Here is a 17,234-nt window from a genome sequence, read left to right as displayed (position 1 = left end):
ATTTATGGTGTTTGCCCAAAACCAGACATTTTTGTACACATGGATTTCTGGAGTCAACCTAGCAGATCTGGGCAGAGTAAATTCTGGAAGGAGATAGGACCAGTGAGTGTGCTCAAGGGCCTTCTTCCTTAGCAATATGTTCGTATTCTTCTTCTTAAAGTGTGGATTTTGGGGGGGTTTGTTTTTGCTTTCATGTCTTGGCCCTAATAACTTCGGGGGTATGTGTGGTGGGAAGGATTGTGGGAAGGAAAGCCTTGGTGTAAACAGGGCATACAGGATTACTATCTTAGTGGGCCAATTCTGACCTTAGATACAGGTGACCATTTCCGTCTTAGCACCCTGATGATCAGTGTCTTCTCTGAGCCCTCCTTCTGGGGATCTGAGCAACCTGTGAAGAGATTACTGTTATCAAGATCCCCTCCCATTCACCTTTGGGGGTTACCTTTGGCTTGTGTTGCAGGGCGCCAACTGCTTCGATTCCAGGAAGATCTCATCTCTTCTGCTGTGGCTGAGTTGAATTATGGGCTCTGTCTAATGACAAGAGAAGCTCGAAATGGAGAAGGTGAACCCTATGATCCAGATGTGCTCTACTATATTTTCCTGTGTATTCAAAAGGTAGGAAACAACTTCGCAGGAACATGTTTGAGCATTTGGTATTTGCTGGTTACTCAAATTAGTAAAATGATGAGCAAGTGATTATAGGGAAGTTTTCTTTCAACTATATAATAAGTTTTTAAATGTGCATCTTTTAAAATTGCAAAAGACCTAACGTGTTCACTTCAAAAAAATAAAATAGACATCATATGTAATTCTGTCATCTAGAGAAATTTTTGTTAAAATGTTTGGTATATTAAAACTTTTTAATCACAAAGGATTTGTATATAACACTTTTCATTGAAAGTAAACACATGGTTTGCATAAGAGTAATTTATCCAAAATAAAATCTGGTGCTAACATTCAGGCCATTTTCTCATTGTTCCCTGCATTAACACAGAATAATTATTCGAGAGTCTAGCTAGAATATACAGCTGTAGTTGGCCTTTCAGGACATCTAACGTGAAACATAACAGGGAAACTTGTCTTAGAACTGGCAGTTTAAGAGAACAAAGGCGGATTTCTTAGTGTGTGAATGCTCTTGTGGAGAAACCCACGGTATGATGCAAGCACTTGCTGGTTGGGACCACCCTGTTGCCTGGGCCTGAGAAAAGTCTGCCCCCCAGTTTGTTCCTCTTTCTTCCCAGTCACCCAGGGCACTGAGTGGATTGCTTTACATGCTCTGTTTCATTCCATGCTCTCCCTAGTCCTAGAAGGCTGGCACAGTCCTTTCCATTTACAAAGAAACTGAGCCCCAAAAGTTGAAATATTCAGATGAGTTATTTAACTTACACTATAGCTAATAAGAGGCTGGCCCCAGAGCCTGTATTGTTTTTTTGCTACCACAAGACAGTGCCTTATCTGGGAGAAATAGTATTCACAAAGTCTGCCCCTTTGACCCTACTCTCTAGAGTGTTGTGAGAGTCATTTCACATGATTTGAAGTGTGCTGTGGAAGCGTCACATGCTGGACATTTTTGACCTGTTGTGTTGGTTTGTTAAGGAAGTAGAAACAGGTAGGGAGAGGTAGTGATACAGTGTTTATTTACCCTGAAAGTTTTACTCAGGAGACTACCAACAACTTTTATTGTTTTTCTTTTAGTATCTTTTTGAAAATGGAAGGGTTGATGACATTTTCTCCGATCTTTATTATGTTCGATTCACGGAGTGGCTACATGAAGTTCTGAAAGATGTTCAGCCCCGAGTCACTCCACTTGGTAAGAGTCTTCCTAGTCCTTGGATGTCTTTCCCACCTGGGTTTATAAAAGATCAGCTGTCTTTGTGGCTGGCTATGACAGCATGTGGGTGAGGAGGCTATAAATCCTTGGCACCAGCATGAACTTCTGTACTGCTTGGCCAGATACTGAAGGGGCACTGCACATCAGACAGAGAAACCCCTGGTCCCAGTGTGGCCAGGACATGGGGGCATGCAGAGCCTTGGGTTGTTACTCTTCTCTTTGTTTTAATTAAAATTTATTGGGGTGCCTGGGTGGCTCAGTCAGTTAAGTGTCTGATTTCGGCTCAGGTCATGATCTTATGGTTCGTGAGTTCGAGCCCTGTGGTGGGCTCGGTGCTAACAGCTCAGCCTGGAGCCTGCTTTGGATTCTGTGTCTCCCTCTCTCTCTGCCCTTCCCCTTCTCACACATGCACTCACTCTCTCAAAAATAAATAAAACATTTAAAAAAATTTTATTGATTAAAATTAGAATCATTGCAAAACTTAAGAATTACGAACTCTTTCATATAGATTGCTCATGTTACATACTGGAGATTTTTTTCCCATATGTTTGAACATATGTTCTACATATATAGAGCATAATTTTTGCTTTACTCATAAAACTCCTGAAAGAACAAGAGTCTTAGAGTAGAATGTCTGAGGTATTTGGGGTTTTATTTTTTAATAAATTTTTATCTTTTTAGAGCACTTTTAGGTTTACAGAAAAAATTAGCAGGAGGTAGAGAATTCCCATATACTCCCTCACACACTCTTCCCTCTATTATTTAATATTTTGTATTCATATGATGTATTTGCTATAATTGATGAGCCATTATTGACACACTACAGAAGTCTGTAGTTTACATTAGGGTTCACTCCTCTTGTTCTACATTCTGTGGGTTTCAACAAATGTATAATGACATGTATCTACAGTTGCAGTATCATACAGAAGTTTCAGGGCCCTAAAATCCTCTGTGCTCCACCTATTTATCCCCTCCGTCCCCAAATCTCTGCAATCACTGATCTTTTCACTGTCTCCATAGTTTTGCCTTTTCCAGAATGTCATATAGTTGGAATAATTCAGTATGTAGCTATTTCAGATTTATTTCTTTGACTTAGCAATATGCACTTAATGTTCCTGTGTGTCTTTTCATGGCTTGATAGCTCATTTATTTTTACTTCTGAATAATATACCATTGTATGGATGTACCACACAATTTGTTTATCCATTCACCTATTGAAGGACATCTTTGTTGTTTCCAGATTTTGGCAATTATGAATAAAGCTGCTCTAAACATTGTGTGCAGGTTTTTGGTGAAAGAATAGAGAGCCCAGAGGTAGAGTCGCAGAAATATAACCAACTGATCTTTAACAAAAGAGTAAAGGCAGTTTAGTGGACAAAGAATAGTCTTTTCAACAAATGGTGCTGGAACAACGGGACATCCACATACCAAAAAATGAATCTAGATGGAGACCTTACACCTTTCATAAAATTAACTGAAAATGGGTCATAGACCTAAATGTAAAACACAAAACTATAAAACTCCTAGAAGATAACATAGGAGAAAATCTAGGTGACCTTGGGTTTGGTAGTAACTTTTTGGATATACCAGAAAAAAGTATAGTCCATGAAAGAAAATAATTGATAAGTTGGACTTCGTTAAAAGTAAAGGTTTATGCTCTGTTAAAGACACTGTTAAGAGAATGAAAAGACAAGCCACAAACTGGGAGAAAATATTTGCAAAACTCATACCTGATAAAGAACTGGTATCCAAAATATACAAAGAACTCTTAACGCTCAACAATAAAAAACAACCTGAACCAAAAAAAAAGGAAAAGATCTAAACAGATTCCTCACCAAAGAAGATAACACAGGTGGTAGATAAGTATATGAAGATGCTTATCATTAGATATCATCAGGAAACTGCAAATTAAAATGAGATACCACTATACACCCATTAGAATGGCTAAAATCACAAGCAGTGGCAGGCCCAATTGCTGGATAGGGAGGACAAGAATGCTCATTCGTTGCTGGTGGGAATGCAAAATGGTACAATCCCTTTATAAGCAGTTTGGCTTTTTTTTTTCTTTTTTTTTTTTAAGTAAACATTTCCGGAGTGCCTAGGTGGCTCAGTTGGTTAAGTGTCCAACTTCAGCTCAGGTCATGATCTCACGGTTCATGGGTTCAAGCCCTGCATCAGGCTGTTATTGGGATGGAGTCTGCTTCAGATCCTCTGTCCCCCTCTTCTCTGCCCTTCCTTTGCTCTCTGTCTCTGTCTCTCTCAGAAATAAACATGAGGGGTGCCTGGGTGGCTCAGTGGGTTAAGCATCTGACCTCATCCCAGGTCATGATCTCTCTGCTCATGGCTTCAAGTCCCGCATCAGGCTCTGTGCTGACAGCTCAGAGCCTGGAACCTGCTTCGGATTCCCTGTCTCCCTCCCTTTCTGCCCCTCCCCTATACTTACTCACTCTCTCTCTCTCAAAAGTAAAAAAAAAAAAAATTTTTAAATAAACATTAAAAATATTAAAAAAAAAAGTAAACATTTTCTTATGATCTAGTAGTTGTCCTCCTTATTAGTATTTACCCAGATGAGTTGAAAAGTTTATATTCACATGAATATCTGAGTTTTAATCCTGGCTTTGCCAATTGTTTTTTATTTATTTTTATTTATTTACTTTTTGCATTAATCTAACAGGAATTTTAAAATGAAAACAAAATTGAGATAATTGACATAAAGCATTATATTAGTTTTAGGTATACAACATAATGATTTGATATGTGTAGGTCTTGCAAAATGATCTAGTTAACATCCATCACCACACAGTTACACGCTTAACCTTTAAAAAATAGGTATTTTATTTAGTTAACTTATTTATTTTATTTAGAGAGAGAGAAAGCGCATGAACTGGGTAGGGGCAGAGAGAGAGTGAAGAGAGAGAGAATCCCAATCAGGCTCCGCGCTGACAGAGCAGAGCCAGACACAGGGCTCAAACTCACAAATCATGAGATCATGACCTGAGCTGAAATTAAGTGCCAGATGCTTAACTGACTGAGCCACCCAGACACCCCTAAAAGAAAAATTCCTTTTCAAGCAAATAGTTTTTGCTTGCCTGTTATGTGCCAAGTAGCATTTCAGGTGTAGATGATATAATATTATAATGAATAAAATGGAACCTATAGTCTAATAGGGGGAAGACAGTGTATATGATTAAGTGACTTGAACCAAGCACAGGGGAATGGAAAGTTTTAAGGGCATTAGGAAAGAGTCCTTTCTGAGGGACTATCATTAGAACAGAAACCAAATAAGTGAATCACTCTACATGATGTGCAAATTTTCAAGCCAAGTGTGGCTGTGCAAACTTTGCTTTTTTTTTATTTTTTATTTTTTTATTATTTTATTTTAAAAAAAATTTTTTTTTCAACGTTTATTTTTATTTTTGGGACAGAGAGAGACAGAGCATGAACGGGGGAGGGGCAGAGAGAGAGGGAGACACAGAATCGGAAACAGGCTCCAGGCTCTGAGCCATCAGCCCAGAGCCCGACGCGGGGCTCGAACTCACGGACCGCGAGATCGTGACCTGAGCTGAAGTCGGACGCGTAACCGACTGAGCCACCCAGGCGCCCCCAAACTTTGCTTTTTAAAAATTGCACTGTGGGGCGCCTGGGTGGCTCTGTCGGTTACGCGTCCGACTTCAGCTCAGGTCACGATCTCGCGGTCCGTGAGTTCGAGCCCCGCGTCGGGCTCTGGGCTGATGGCTCAGAGCCTGGAGCCTGTTTCCGATTCTGTGTCTCCCTCTCTCTCTGCCCCTCCCCCGTTCATGCTCTGTCTCTCTCTGTCCCAAAAATAAAAATAAACGTTGAAAAAAAAATTTTTTTTTAAATAAAAATTGCATTGTGGAAATTTTAAGCATATATAAAAGTAAACTTGAGATAAATGACACTCCCTTGTACCCATTGCCCATGGCAAATCTTGTGTCATAGGTACCCCATCTGTTTTTTCCTTTCCCATATTATTTTGAAGTAACTCCTAGACATTTTATTCATAAATATTTTAGTATGTTTGACACATGATGCCTTTATTATACTGTGGGGGGGGGGGATATAATTCCATAATGTCATAAAAATCTACCCTTTGTTCAAATTTCTAATGTCTCAAAAATGTCTTGACTTTGTTTTGAGCCAAGGTGCAAATAAGATCCGCACATTGAAATTGCTGGTATGTCTTTTAATATTTAGCTTTAATCTTTAGTTTTCCCCTTGATTCCTTAATTCTTTTTTTTTTTTTTGCAATTTATTTATAGAAGAAAGTAGCCTTTTAAATTGTTAGTCTGATTACATCCCCATATTGTAGTTTAGTATAGTTTTCCGTTCCTTGTATTCACATAACTGTAAATGTTGCAGATAGTTGCAGATAAAGACTTCATTGATGGGGTTTTGAATTTTGTGTTTCCTTTTTGGAAGGAGACATCATAGATGGGCTATATACTTCCATCTGATACCCATAATATCTAGATCCATTCATTCGTTAGGAGTTGCAAACAGTGGTATTCTGATGTTACTATTTCTTCGTTATTAGCTGAAATACAGAGCACAACTTTCTCCTGATCACTCTTTCAATGCCTAGCAGTATAGATTATGGATTTTATAGTAGAGGCAGGATAAGGGCTTGTTTCTTCTCCTTTGTTTAGCAGTTTTTACAGTAATGAGTTGGTTCACTGGTTTCATCCAGTGATGACCAATTCACTTTTTAAAGAATCCTTGTGAACTGATGGATTTAAACATATTTAATATGGTTTACTCCATTGCAGGTAATCTTTTTTGATGTGCAGATTGTTCTGTCTTTGGCCATTTGGAGCCTCTTTAAATTGGCTTTTAAGTTCTTTTGACATGGCCCTACTTCCTTGATTTCTGATTTTCCAGATATTCCATGCTCATCTTGGACATTTTCTGTTTTCTGCCTCAGTATAGAATTGGTCAGTTCAGCATAGAACCTGGTTCCTTTTAGTGGTAAATGGTATTTTAAGTAGCATAGGGGTGTTCATTGCTTCTGGGTTGGTCATTGTTTCTAGGCCTTTCAGGGGGGCAGAACTAAAAAAAAAAAAAAAAAATCATTTTGATACCTGCAGTTCAGATTCAGAACTACAAGGCTTTTTATATGATGTCTCTGCATCTCCCTTCTCCCATGCCAGGAATCCTGGTTTTTAGACACTAAAGTTCAGTTTAAGTTGTGTTAGGAAGTGGGTAAAGCTAGGGAAGAGACACTACCAGTTGGCAGAGTGAAGTGAACCCAAAGAAAATAGTGCATGCTAAGGTATGTGTGGGACCACTTTTAGCTCTGGCCTTCCCCAAACAGGGCTGTCTTGTGCCACTCATCTGCTTCAGATATTTTGAGGGCAGGGAATCTTATCGTATTGCCAGTGGGCCACAAAATAGAAGAGTAGAGATAGTGCTGCCAGAAAGAGATGGGAGTGCACTAATGGACTTAGAGGACCAGCTTTCGCAAGAGTAGAGAAGAGGAATGTGTTGGGCAGAATATTTCTTTCCCTGCTCCTAGGATGTGGCATCCTCACTGTCTGCTTGGAGAATTCCTGAAACTCCTGCAGGAGAATACTGTTTTACCAGGGCCTCAGTGCCTGGCACATAAACACTGGTACATTGACTGTTGAATGAACACATGATGGGGGCTTGGTGATCAACCTAAGTGTCATCTTCTGTTCACATAGACCTGGCTGCACAGGGCTTTTGATCAAACATTGGCCTTTGCCCCTGCCCAGCCCTCAGTTTGCTTATGAACCAGTGTCTTAAAGTTAGACCTTCCCTGTGGGAGAACCCTGTAATAGTTCTGAATATCATTCTCCCCTTTATCCAGACAGGGAATGAGAATGAGCTTGCTTTTTAGAGGTGGAAAACACAAGAGGTTTAACAAGGACACACATACTGGTTCTTTGGGCCTTTGACACCTTTGAAAAAATATGATGAAAGCTCTATACCCTCTTTCTAGAGAAGTATGCATATATGCAGAGTTTGATTTATAGTTTTGAGTGTTACACTATGTTCTTTTGCCCAATTGTAATCTTGGATTAGAGGAAGAATTAACATCAGGTAAGAATCATATACGGCACTGGTTCTCAGGAACTTGTTAGAAATGCACATTATCAGGTCCCATCCCAGAAACTTGGGCTGAAACCCAGGCATCTGTGTTTCAAGCTTCCAGGTGATTCTGCCATTCCCTAGGGAGATTTTTCTGGTAAACTTGTACTCCTGTGTGGTCCTTGTGCCTCCCACTTCCCATCCTGCACCTCTGAGGGCCCTTCTCCCATCGTCTTGTTGTAGCAGTACTCTATTCCTCCTAGGCTATGTCCTGCCCAGCCACGTGACTGAGGAGATGCTGTGGGAGTGCAAGCAGCTCGGGGCTCACTCCCCTTCCACCCTGCTGACCACCCTCATGTTCTTTAACACCAAGTAAGTGTTCTAGAAGCTCCATGCTTAGCCACTGCTGGCATCTGCCCAGTGAAGAGGGTGGAAACTATCCAGGTAGACTTAGGAATTCCTTTGACACATTTGAGAGCATCTGGGCTACTGAAAGCCTTCAGCCCCATTTGGCTACATTTGTGTGGTGACCAGTGAGGCAGACAGCCTTGCCAGACCCCTGCCATCAGTCTTGATGTGGTTCCTCCACTAGACAGTGTTTTTGGGTGTGGGCCTGCCCAGATCCTGGGAGTGTGTGCATCAGCTCCTCCGAGACACTGATGGCAGAGGCTGAGTCATGGTCTCCTCCTGGCACCCCTCCCTTTGCCTTGCTTTCACTTGTGGTGCAGATACTTCCTTTTGAAGACAGTGGACCAGCATATGAAGCTGGCCTTCTCCAAGGTTTTGCGACAGACAAAGAAGAACCCCTCTAATCCTAAGGATAAAAGCACGAGTATTCGGTACCTGAAGGCACTTGGGATACACCAGACTGGCCAGAAAGGTAGGGGCTACGGAAACAGGTGCAACTTGTCCTGCCCTGTCCTTGTGCCGGGGGACTAGTGATTAGTGTGAAGGTTGGGATTTGCTGGATAAGAATTCTCCATTCCCTTCTCCCCAGCCAGAAACTTCAAACTCTTCTAGAAGCAGAGATGCCCCAGAAATGATTGCTGCTTTTTCCTTTCATACTTTCCCTTCATGCCTCACACCATTTTTCCTCCCAATAAGTCTAGTTTGGGATGGCTAGAAGCCTAAGGTTCCTAATCTGGGCCTAAGCTAAAGCAGTCTGATGCCATGTCTCTGGTGTTGGGGGTGTGTTTTGTAGTTACAGATGACATGTATGCAGAACAGACGGAAAATCCAGAGAATCCACTGAGATGTCCCATCAAGCTCTACGATTTCTACCTCTTTAAATGGTGAGGAAGCTTTATGGTGGCTGGGGGACTGTGTGTGTGTGCATGCATGCACTGTACCTGTATACAAAGGCATTCTTTAGTCATGAACTGAGAGTAAATACACACTTCCCAAAAGCTAAATATAGAAGCAACCTTACTGGTTTCCCAAAAACATGTGGAATGACCAGCATTGTAATTTTATATGGTCCCCTGTCTTGGAGAGGGGAATGAAGGTAGAGGGAGGAAAGTATAGAGAAGTGGCTTCCATCACATAGCATAGCCTAACATCTTCCTGTCCTTGACCTTTGTCACTATCAACATCAATCTAGAGGGGATTCGTTTTCTTTGCTTTTGCTGTCTTGCCCTTTGTTTGACATGTCATCTCTACAGCAATGCCAAAATGATATTTCTGTGCTATAGTTCTTAACATGTTACTTAGACTAAAACCTTCGGTGGTTTTAGTTTATTATATAAAGAAGAGTAATCTTAATGTTGCCAACAAGGCCTTTCGTATACTTCCCTTGCTCATCTCATGTCCATGTAGCTCTTGGCTCTCTAGCCATGCTGGCTTCTCTCCACTCAGGGACCTCATGCTCTCCCTACCCGCAGGCCTCAGCATAGAAATTTTCCCTGTTGATGGGGCGCCTGGGTGGCTCAGTTGGTAAAGTGTCCAACTTTGGCTCAGGTCATGATCTCGTGGTTTGTGAGTTGCAGCCCTACGTCGGGCTCTGTACTGACAGGTCAGAGCCTGGAACCTGCTTCAAATTCTGTGTCTTCCCCTCTCTCTGCCCCTCCCATGCTTATGCTCTGTGTCGGTCTCTCAATAATAAATAAACATTAAAAACATTTTTCCCTGTTGGGCAGGCCTTCCCCACCCCCTACGGGCCCCCATATTTGGCTAGTTGGCTCCTATCAATCCTCTTCTCAGCTTTATTAGGGAAGCATTTCCAGATTCCCTACCTGTTCTTTTGGGCTCTTTCCTTTGTAGCATTTATCGCTGATTGTCATTTTTTGTGTATTTATCTAATTGTTGACTATCTCTCCTCTTACCTGTAAGCTCCATAAGGTGGGAAGTCTTGGATTTTGCTCATTTCTTGAACACCAGCTCCTAGTGCAGACCTGGCACACAGTGGCCCTTTGATAAATCTTGAGTGGATGGGTGAATGTCACTGTTTAGACAGTGACATGTGCTAATAAGTACAGCAAAACATTGAAGGGGTAGAGTGTGAGCCTAAGTAAGGGTCCCAGCATCTTAGCCAAGCTGGGAAGGCAGATAGAGTCCCTTAGGTAAAATTGAGGAATTGTCAGTGGATTGGGTAGAGGCAAACAACATGAGGAAAGACTTGGAGTTGACCTTGTAAGTGGTGAAATTGGTTCCAGGTGGGATATAGTTGGACTCAAGAAGATGAACCCCACATCCTTAGGTGTCACTCAGAGATATTCACAGCTGGCAGCATGTAAGGGAGGAGTGGAAGGGAGGTAGCCTATTACTGACATTTGCAGTAGTCCCAAAGGAGGTCCTAGTGGTAATATGTGTTGGCTGCATGGAATTCAGTAGCTATGATACCATACCTCCAAGAGCTGCTGTCTTCCCAACTTTTGCAGACAGCATCTGTCCAGTAGATTCCAATGTGGGAGGGTTGAGACTATTGTGGTTTTACCCAGCTTTTACTGATATATTTTTCAGCCCCCAGAGTGTGAAAGGCCGGAATGACACCTTTTATCTGACGCCCGAGCCAGTGGTGGCCCCCAATAGCCCAATCTGGTACTCGGTCCAGCCTATCAGCAGAGAACAGATGGGACAGATGCTGACTCGGATCCTGGTGATACGAGAAATTCAGGAGGCCATTGCAGTGGCCAACGCAAGCACCATGCACTGAGATGCCTAAGCCATGGTGCAAGGGAGATGATCCAGGAAAAAAAAATGGACAGACTTTCACACTAAAGAAGAGGCCTCCATTTTTTCTTTTTTTTATTGGTGTAGTTATGAAGCCTTTCAGACTGCTTCTGTTTAAAATGTAAAAGGAAACTTTGCCTCCTGTGCGTCTCCGTAAATCTGCGGCAGATTCCTCAGCCCGTGGGGGTGCTGGGTTTCCTGAAAAGCCAGATGTCCTAGAAAGTGGCTGGCTGGCTTTTTCTTTTTTTGTCTGGGGCCTGGGAAAAGGGCTTGGACTGTTAGGAGAAATGTGGCCCATTCCCTTACTCTAGAAAGATGGAATTAGTGATGGATGGACCCTCCAGGGAATCTCCCCAGCTGGCTTCCACTCTGACTGGCAGACGTCGCTGACCACAGGGGAGCCACCGTCTTTTTCTTTCTTCATGCTCAGACATAAACTTAGCATCTTAATGGAAGGAAAATGAGGGGAACTTCAATTATGATTTATTAAAGACAATTTCTATTACACCCTCCTTTATGACAAGTGACATTTTAGATGTTAAAGTAAAAACTTTACCATGCCTCTTTTTTTTTTTTTTTTTTTTTTTTTTGGCCTAGCATTGAGGCCTTAAACCTGAGGCTCCTGTGCCTGATGGAATTCTTGTAACATACACTTGTGTATCATATAAAGATACCACTCTGTTTCTCTTATGTATTCTTAATCTAGTTGTTTATTAAGAATGACAAGCACGTCTTTTCAACATGCTAGTGAACATCGCCTCTTTATTTGGGAGGATCCTGGCGGGCCAGTAGAAGCAAAGCCTTGCCTGCTAATTGAACGGGTCAAGGTCTTGTGGGAGGGAGCAGACACGGTAACACCCAATCGCAAGGCTACAAGCCCTAGTGCGTGTTGCGCGCATGCGCTCCTTCGGTAGTCCCGCCCCGAAGTCGCGTAGGCTCCGCCTGCTCGCACTGCGTCCTGACGTCGGTGACGCGCAGGGCGCAATGACGATATCGGCGGGTTTATATTGGCGCGGCCCAGACGGCTGAGGCCTCTGCGGCGCGGTCTTCGGACACACGCGGCTTTGCCTGGTGCTGGCTATGGCCGACTACCTGATTAGCGGGGGCACGTCCTACGTGCCAGACGACGGGCTTACGGCACAGCAGCTGTTCAACTGCGGGGACGGCCTCACCTACAAGTGCGGGCCTAGCGGGCTCACCTGGGCGAGGAGAGGGGCGGCGCGCTGCGGTGGGAGGCCGGGTGGGGTTTTCCACTGAGCCCTCTGGGACTCGGGCGTGGGGACAGGTTGCGGAAAATCCCACATCATCTCCGGCTCTATTTGGTAGATCTGAAGTGGGGCGGAATGGAGGAGGCATCTTGGCAGTGCTTGGGATTTCAGACTAGAAGCTCCATTCTGTCGGCACATGGAGTTGTCAGGATGCCAGGGTCGCTGTTGACAGCTAGGTGGCAGAAAAGGTCCCCTATCTGCATCTCCACCTTGTGATTTGTCTTCCCTTAATGTGACACGGGCTAGGGCAGTGCCCTCTAGGCCCAAATGCCTTTTGATGTGATCAGTGGGGATGGAATCTTAAGCCGCCCTAAACCTGAGCCTTACTCCCGATTCATTCCCCTTCCCCATAGTGACTTTCTCATTCTCCCTGGGTACATCGACTTCACTGCAGACCAGGTGGTGAGTATCGCCAGAAACTGGGTCCTGAACATCAGGTTAGGTAAGGTACTCCTTTGCCTTGTCCTCTCAGCTACCAAACCAAATTGGGCTTGGGGGTAGATTCTGTAGAATAGTCTGATTGGCATGCATGTCATGCAGGGCACCTGATTTATGGGGATCTGGCACCACCCTGAGGCATATGAGGTGCTTTCCCACATTACTTGGCTGTATCTCCTCAGGACCTGACTTCTGCTCTGACCAAAAAGATTACTCTGAAGACCCCACTGGTTTCCTCACCCATGGACACAGTCACAGAGGCTGGCATGGCCATAGCAATGGCGGTGAGCATGACGGGATGTAGGGACAGAAGGAGGGGCCCCACATTGTTCCCCAAAGGCATATAGAGTCATGCTGCTCTTACTCTTTACTTTTTTCTTCTTTTTAAAGTTTATTTTTGAGAGAAAAAGAATGAGTGGGGAAGGGGCAGAGACAGGGGTCAGAGGATCTGAAGTGGGCTCCGTGCTGACAGCAGAGAGCCCTACGTGGTGCTCAAACCCATGAACCTGTGAGATCATGACTTGAGCTGAAGTCAAGATGCTTAACCAACTGAGCCACCCAGGAGCACCTCTTTGTCACTTTTTCACTATCTTCTGTTTATCGTGCAGCTTACAGGTGGTATTGGTTTCATCCACCACAACTGTACACCGGAGTTCCAAGCCAACGAAGTTCGGAAAGTGAAGGTCAGAAGGGCAAGCATAGTGGTCAAGAGCTCCTGGGAACTGCATTGAGGTGGAGTGGGGGGTGGGAATGGGGGATATATTCTCCTGATCTTTTCCCCACTTTGGGGTTCAATTCTTGAGAAGACTATGAGGCCCTGTGTCCTTAGTCAACAGAAGAGGACCAGGTGGACAGTACCTACAGCCCACCCGTGTTTCCTATTCCTGGGTTTGAGTTGTGATTTGGTCCTGTGGCACTGCCAGAGGGGGGAGTTGGCACAGACCCCGGGCTTCAAACTGGTAAAGGCCGTTCAGAAATATTCTTGCCATCCCTTCCAGAAATATGAGCAGGGATTCATCACAGACCCTGTGGTCCTCAGCCCCAAGGATCGAGTGCGGGATGTGTTTGAAGCCAAAGCCCGGCATGGTTTCTGTGGTATCCCGATCACTGACACAGGACGGATGGGAAGCCGCCTGGTTGGCATCATTTCCTCAAGGGACATTGATTTTCTCAAGGAGGAGGAGCACGACCGGTTTTTGGAAGAGGTAGGTGCTACTGACAAAGCAAAGCCAAGCTCTAGCAGCCAAGGCTTAAGACAAGGTTTCTGTTGCCTGAATGGCATCTCTGGGGGCCTTTGCAGTCCAGAAAAGATGAGTGCCCAGCCAGGTTTCTGATCCCTTCACGGGGTTCATGCATCTCTTCCCCACCAGAGGCTCTGAATGGGCCCGAATGTTTGCCACCCCCAAGGTGCAGGCAGTACTCAAGGATCAATTTCGACCTCCTCTTCCAATTCTCTTGTCATTGCTCTGGCATGGCATTTCTTTCTCCGCTATGCAACAGGAGGCTCTGTGTACCATGTTGTCCTTTCTACTGAATTTTCACCCCTGCCACTATATTGCTGCACAGACTGTTGGGTTCACTTGAGGAGGGTGGTTTGGGTGCAGGTGTGTGATCGTGGTGGTCTTTGGAACCTCCCTCCTGTATTAGGGCAGGGTCTGTTGGGAAGTCTGGTCTCTGGCCTTTTCTCATAGCTCCCCTCACTGCTAGATCATGACGAAGAGGGAAGACTTGGTGGTAGCTCCTGCAGGCATCACATTGAAAGAAGCAAATGAAATTTTGCAGCGCAGCAAGAAAGGTGAGTCCTAGAGGTGGAAGGGTTCTGGAACCAAAGACCAGGGTTCTGATTTATGTATTTGCCCTACCTCCAGGAAAGTTACCCATTGTAAATGAAGATGATGAACTGGTAGCCATCATTGCCCGGACAGACCTGAAGAAGAACCGGGATTACCCACTGGCCTCCAAAGATGCCAAGAAGCAGCTGCTCTGTGGAGCAGCCATTGGCACTCATGAAGATGACAAGTATCGGCTGGACTTGCTAGCCCAGGCTGGTGTGGATGTAGTGGTTTTGGTGAGTTGTCACATAGGCAGGGTAGGGTGGTAGGGGCAGCTGTAATACCAGTCTCACTGGGACTTTCTTTCTGTCCCAGGACTCTTCCCAGGGAAACTCAATCTTCCAGATCAACATGATCAAGTACATCAAAGAGAAATACCCCAGTCTCCAAGTTATTGGAGGCAATGGTGAGGCAAGACTGGGCACTGAAGGACGTGGGGCAAGAGGAGGGAAGCTAAGCTCCCACTTAGACCTTCACACAAGCTTTTCCCTGTTGTAGTGGTCACAGCTGCTCAGGCCAAGAATCTCATTGATGCTGGCGTAGATGCCCTGCGGGTGGGCATGGGCAGTGGCTCCATCTGCATCACCCAGGAAGGTAGGAAATGCTTCAGCAGGCCCTCAGAGACTCTGGCTTCAACAGGGCCCTTAGTCCCAGATGGCCTGAGCCAAGCGCTCTTGTGGGAACAATACGGAGTCCTCCAATAGGGGCAACCCCAGGGCCAGATGGGCCCCTTGGATGGGTGACATGCTGGAAGACGAGCTCGTCATTCCTCACCTGCCACTCCCTCCCACCCCACCCCTCACCTAGCCTGGCCTCCTTGCTCCTGCTCTGCACCCTCTCTAAACTCTGGTCTGTTTGTTTTATTTAGTGGCTCCCAAGATCCCTCCAGACATAAAGTCCCACAGCCCCAAATGCCCTTCTACTGTCACGGGCTGCTATAGTAAGTCCAGCCCGGCCCACTGGCCCGGCCCAGCTGCCCACTGCCCGGCTGCTTGGTTGACTGTAGCTGTAGCTCCCGGGGTTTGTGGTGCTGATGGGTGGGCAGGGCAAATTGAATGACAGACCATGGTTTTGGGGGCTGCTGGAAAACACAGCTCCCTCCTCTTCCCGGGGTGCTCATAAGGCAGGATCTCCTTCCCAGGTAGGCCCTAGTCTGCCCACATTTCCTATAGTAGGCACAGCTCAAGAACCAACAAGCCACTCTTCCTTCTACACAACCACTCCCCTGATCTTGCCCGAGCTGCCAACTAGGCAGGAAGGGGTGGGCCTCTGGGTTACTAACTGCACGGTGACCCCCTACGTCCACTTGATACCAGGTGGGTGGGGCTTTTCCCGGCTGCTGACTGCATGTGCCTGAGGCTGCCCTGGGCCATGCACACATGCACGCGCACATGCAGGATTGAGTGGAGGCCATCACAGCTATTTGTACTGTTCAAGGCAGATGGGGCAGCAGCCATCCCAGACTTGACTCTCTCGGCCAAGCTGCAGTCTTGGTGCATCTGTAGCTGAGAGCTCCTGGGTGCTGAGTTATGGCCACAGGGCCCCTTGCCTGTCCCCATTAATTCCATCCACCCATATATTCCTCTCTCAATAGTGCTGGCCTGCGGGCGGCCCCAAGCAACAGCAGTATACAAGGTGTCAGAATATGCACGGCGCTTTGGTGTTCCTGTTATTGCTGATGGAGGAATCCAAAATGTGGGCCACATCGCTAAAGCCTTGGCCCTTGGGGCCTCCACAGGTGAGGCCCAGCACCCAGGGAGTTTGTTGGGATTCTTTCCCTAATGCCACTCAGAGTCTGCCCCCAGCACTCCCATCTGTCCATAGTTATGATGGGCTCCCTCCTGGCTGCTACTACTGAGGCCCCTGGCGAGTACTTCTTCTCTGATGGAATCCGGCTAAAGAAATATCGTGGTATGGGTTCTCTTGATGCCATGGACAAGCATCTCAGCAGCCAGAACCGATATTTCAGGTGGGACAGGAAAGTCAGTTATCCTGTGCTGACAGCCTTGTACTGGCAGCTTCATCTATGCTTTGACCTTGCTTGTGTTGTCCTGCCTCTCCCCACAGTGAAGCTGACAAAATCAAGGTGGCTCAGGGGGTGTCTGGGGCTGTGCAGGACAAAGGGTCCATCCACAAATTTGTCCCCTACCTGATCGCTGGCATCCAGCACTCCTGCCAAGACATTGGTGCCAAGAGTTTGACCCAAGTCCGGTAAGCTTGGGGAGTTGAACATGGGTAGAGGGGGTGGTTGAGGGCCAGCTACCCACATCCGACATCCGTCCCTCTTCAGAGCCATGATGTATTCTGGAGAACTCAAGTTTGAGAAGAGAACATCCTCAGCTCAGGTGGAAGGTGGTGTCCACAGCCTCCATTCGTAAGTGACCAGCCCTTTTGTACCCATCTACCTTCAGAGCAAAGGTTTTTGCTGTGCCTCCTTCCTCCTGCCGCACCTCACAGCTTGTTATTCTGCTTACAGGTATGAGAAGAGGCTTTTCTGAAAAGGGATACGGCATACCCCCTTGGTTTTTCAATAAAAGTTTGAGAAAAAAAAAAACGGTGCCTGATCTTTGAGGTCAACAAGCAGGTGTGGCTGTGCAGCTGCCACTATCACAGATGCACACAAACACA

At 45.5% G+C, this 17,234-nt stretch overlaps 2 protein-coding genes across 9 annotated transcripts in view; both read left to right on the top strand.

Annotated features, from left to right (window-relative positions):
- QRICH1 (glutamine rich 1) overlaps window positions 1-11,808 on the top strand; it is a 51,477-nt gene extending 39,669 nt beyond the window's left edge. For all 7 annotated transcript variants that reach the window (XM_023248679.2, XM_023248672.2, XM_023248678.2 and 4 more), the window contains 6 exons: window positions 461-615; window positions 1,696-1,810; window positions 8,164-8,272; window positions 8,629-8,780; window positions 9,102-9,192; window positions 10,859-11,808. In XM_023248679.2, coding sequence (XP_023104447.1) covers window positions 461-615; window positions 1,696-1,810; window positions 8,164-8,272; window positions 8,629-8,780; window positions 9,102-9,192; window positions 10,859-11,051 — 815 coding nt within the window. In that variant the 3' untranslated portion in view covers window positions 11,052-11,808. The remainder of the gene's footprint in view (window positions 1-460; window positions 616-1,695; window positions 1,811-8,163; window positions 8,273-8,628; window positions 8,781-9,101; window positions 9,193-10,858) is intronic.
- A 234-nt stretch (window positions 11,809-12,042) lies between these two features.
- IMPDH2 (inosine monophosphate dehydrogenase 2) lies at window positions 12,043-17,148 on the top strand. Of its 2 annotated transcripts, XM_011291449.3 has the most exons (15): window positions 12,043-12,246; window positions 12,690-12,738; window positions 12,957-13,058; window positions 13,383-13,457; window positions 13,773-13,979; window positions 14,482-14,569; window positions 14,643-14,842; window positions 14,922-15,012; window positions 15,105-15,200; window positions 15,475-15,546; window positions 16,201-16,344; window positions 16,431-16,575; window positions 16,674-16,817; window positions 16,897-16,980; window positions 17,083-17,148. In XM_011291449.3, exons 1-15 carry the CDS (start codon window positions 12,149-12,151, stop codon window positions 17,102-17,104), a joined length of 1,617 nt encoding a protein of 538 aa, XP_011289751.1. In that variant the 5' UTR covers window positions 12,043-12,148; the 3' UTR covers window positions 17,105-17,148. The 2 variants fall into 2 exon arrangements, with proteins under 2 accessions (XP_011289751.1, XP_003982259.1); XM_003982210.5 differs by lacking the exon at window positions 15,475-15,546 and having other exon boundaries at window positions 12,044-12,246.
- Window positions 17,149-17,234: the final 86 nt, after the last annotated feature.

This window comes from Felis catus, chromosome A2, assembly GCF_018350175.1.
Source record: "Felis catus isolate Fca126 chromosome A2, F.catus_Fca126_mat1.0, whole genome shotgun sequence".
NCBI lineage: Eukaryota > Metazoa > Chordata > Mammalia > Carnivora > Felidae > Felis > Felis catus.
The sequence above is the reverse complement of the archived record's forward strand: the minus strand, read 5'-3'. Positions and strand labels throughout refer to the sequence as shown.

Coding starts and splice junctions, on each gene's coding strand:
- IMPDH2 (XM_011291449.3), top strand. CDS start 12,149: ATGGCCGACTACCTGATTAGCGGGGGCACGTCCTACGTGCCAGACGAC. Junction 13,458..13,772: donor ACGAAGTTCGGAAAGTGAAG/GTCAGAAGGGCA, acceptor CATCCCTTCCAG/AAATATGAGCAGGGATTCAT. Junction 15,201..15,474: donor CATCTGCATCACCCAGGAAG/GTAGGAAATGCT, acceptor TGTTTTATTTAG/TGGCTCCCAAGATCCCTCCA.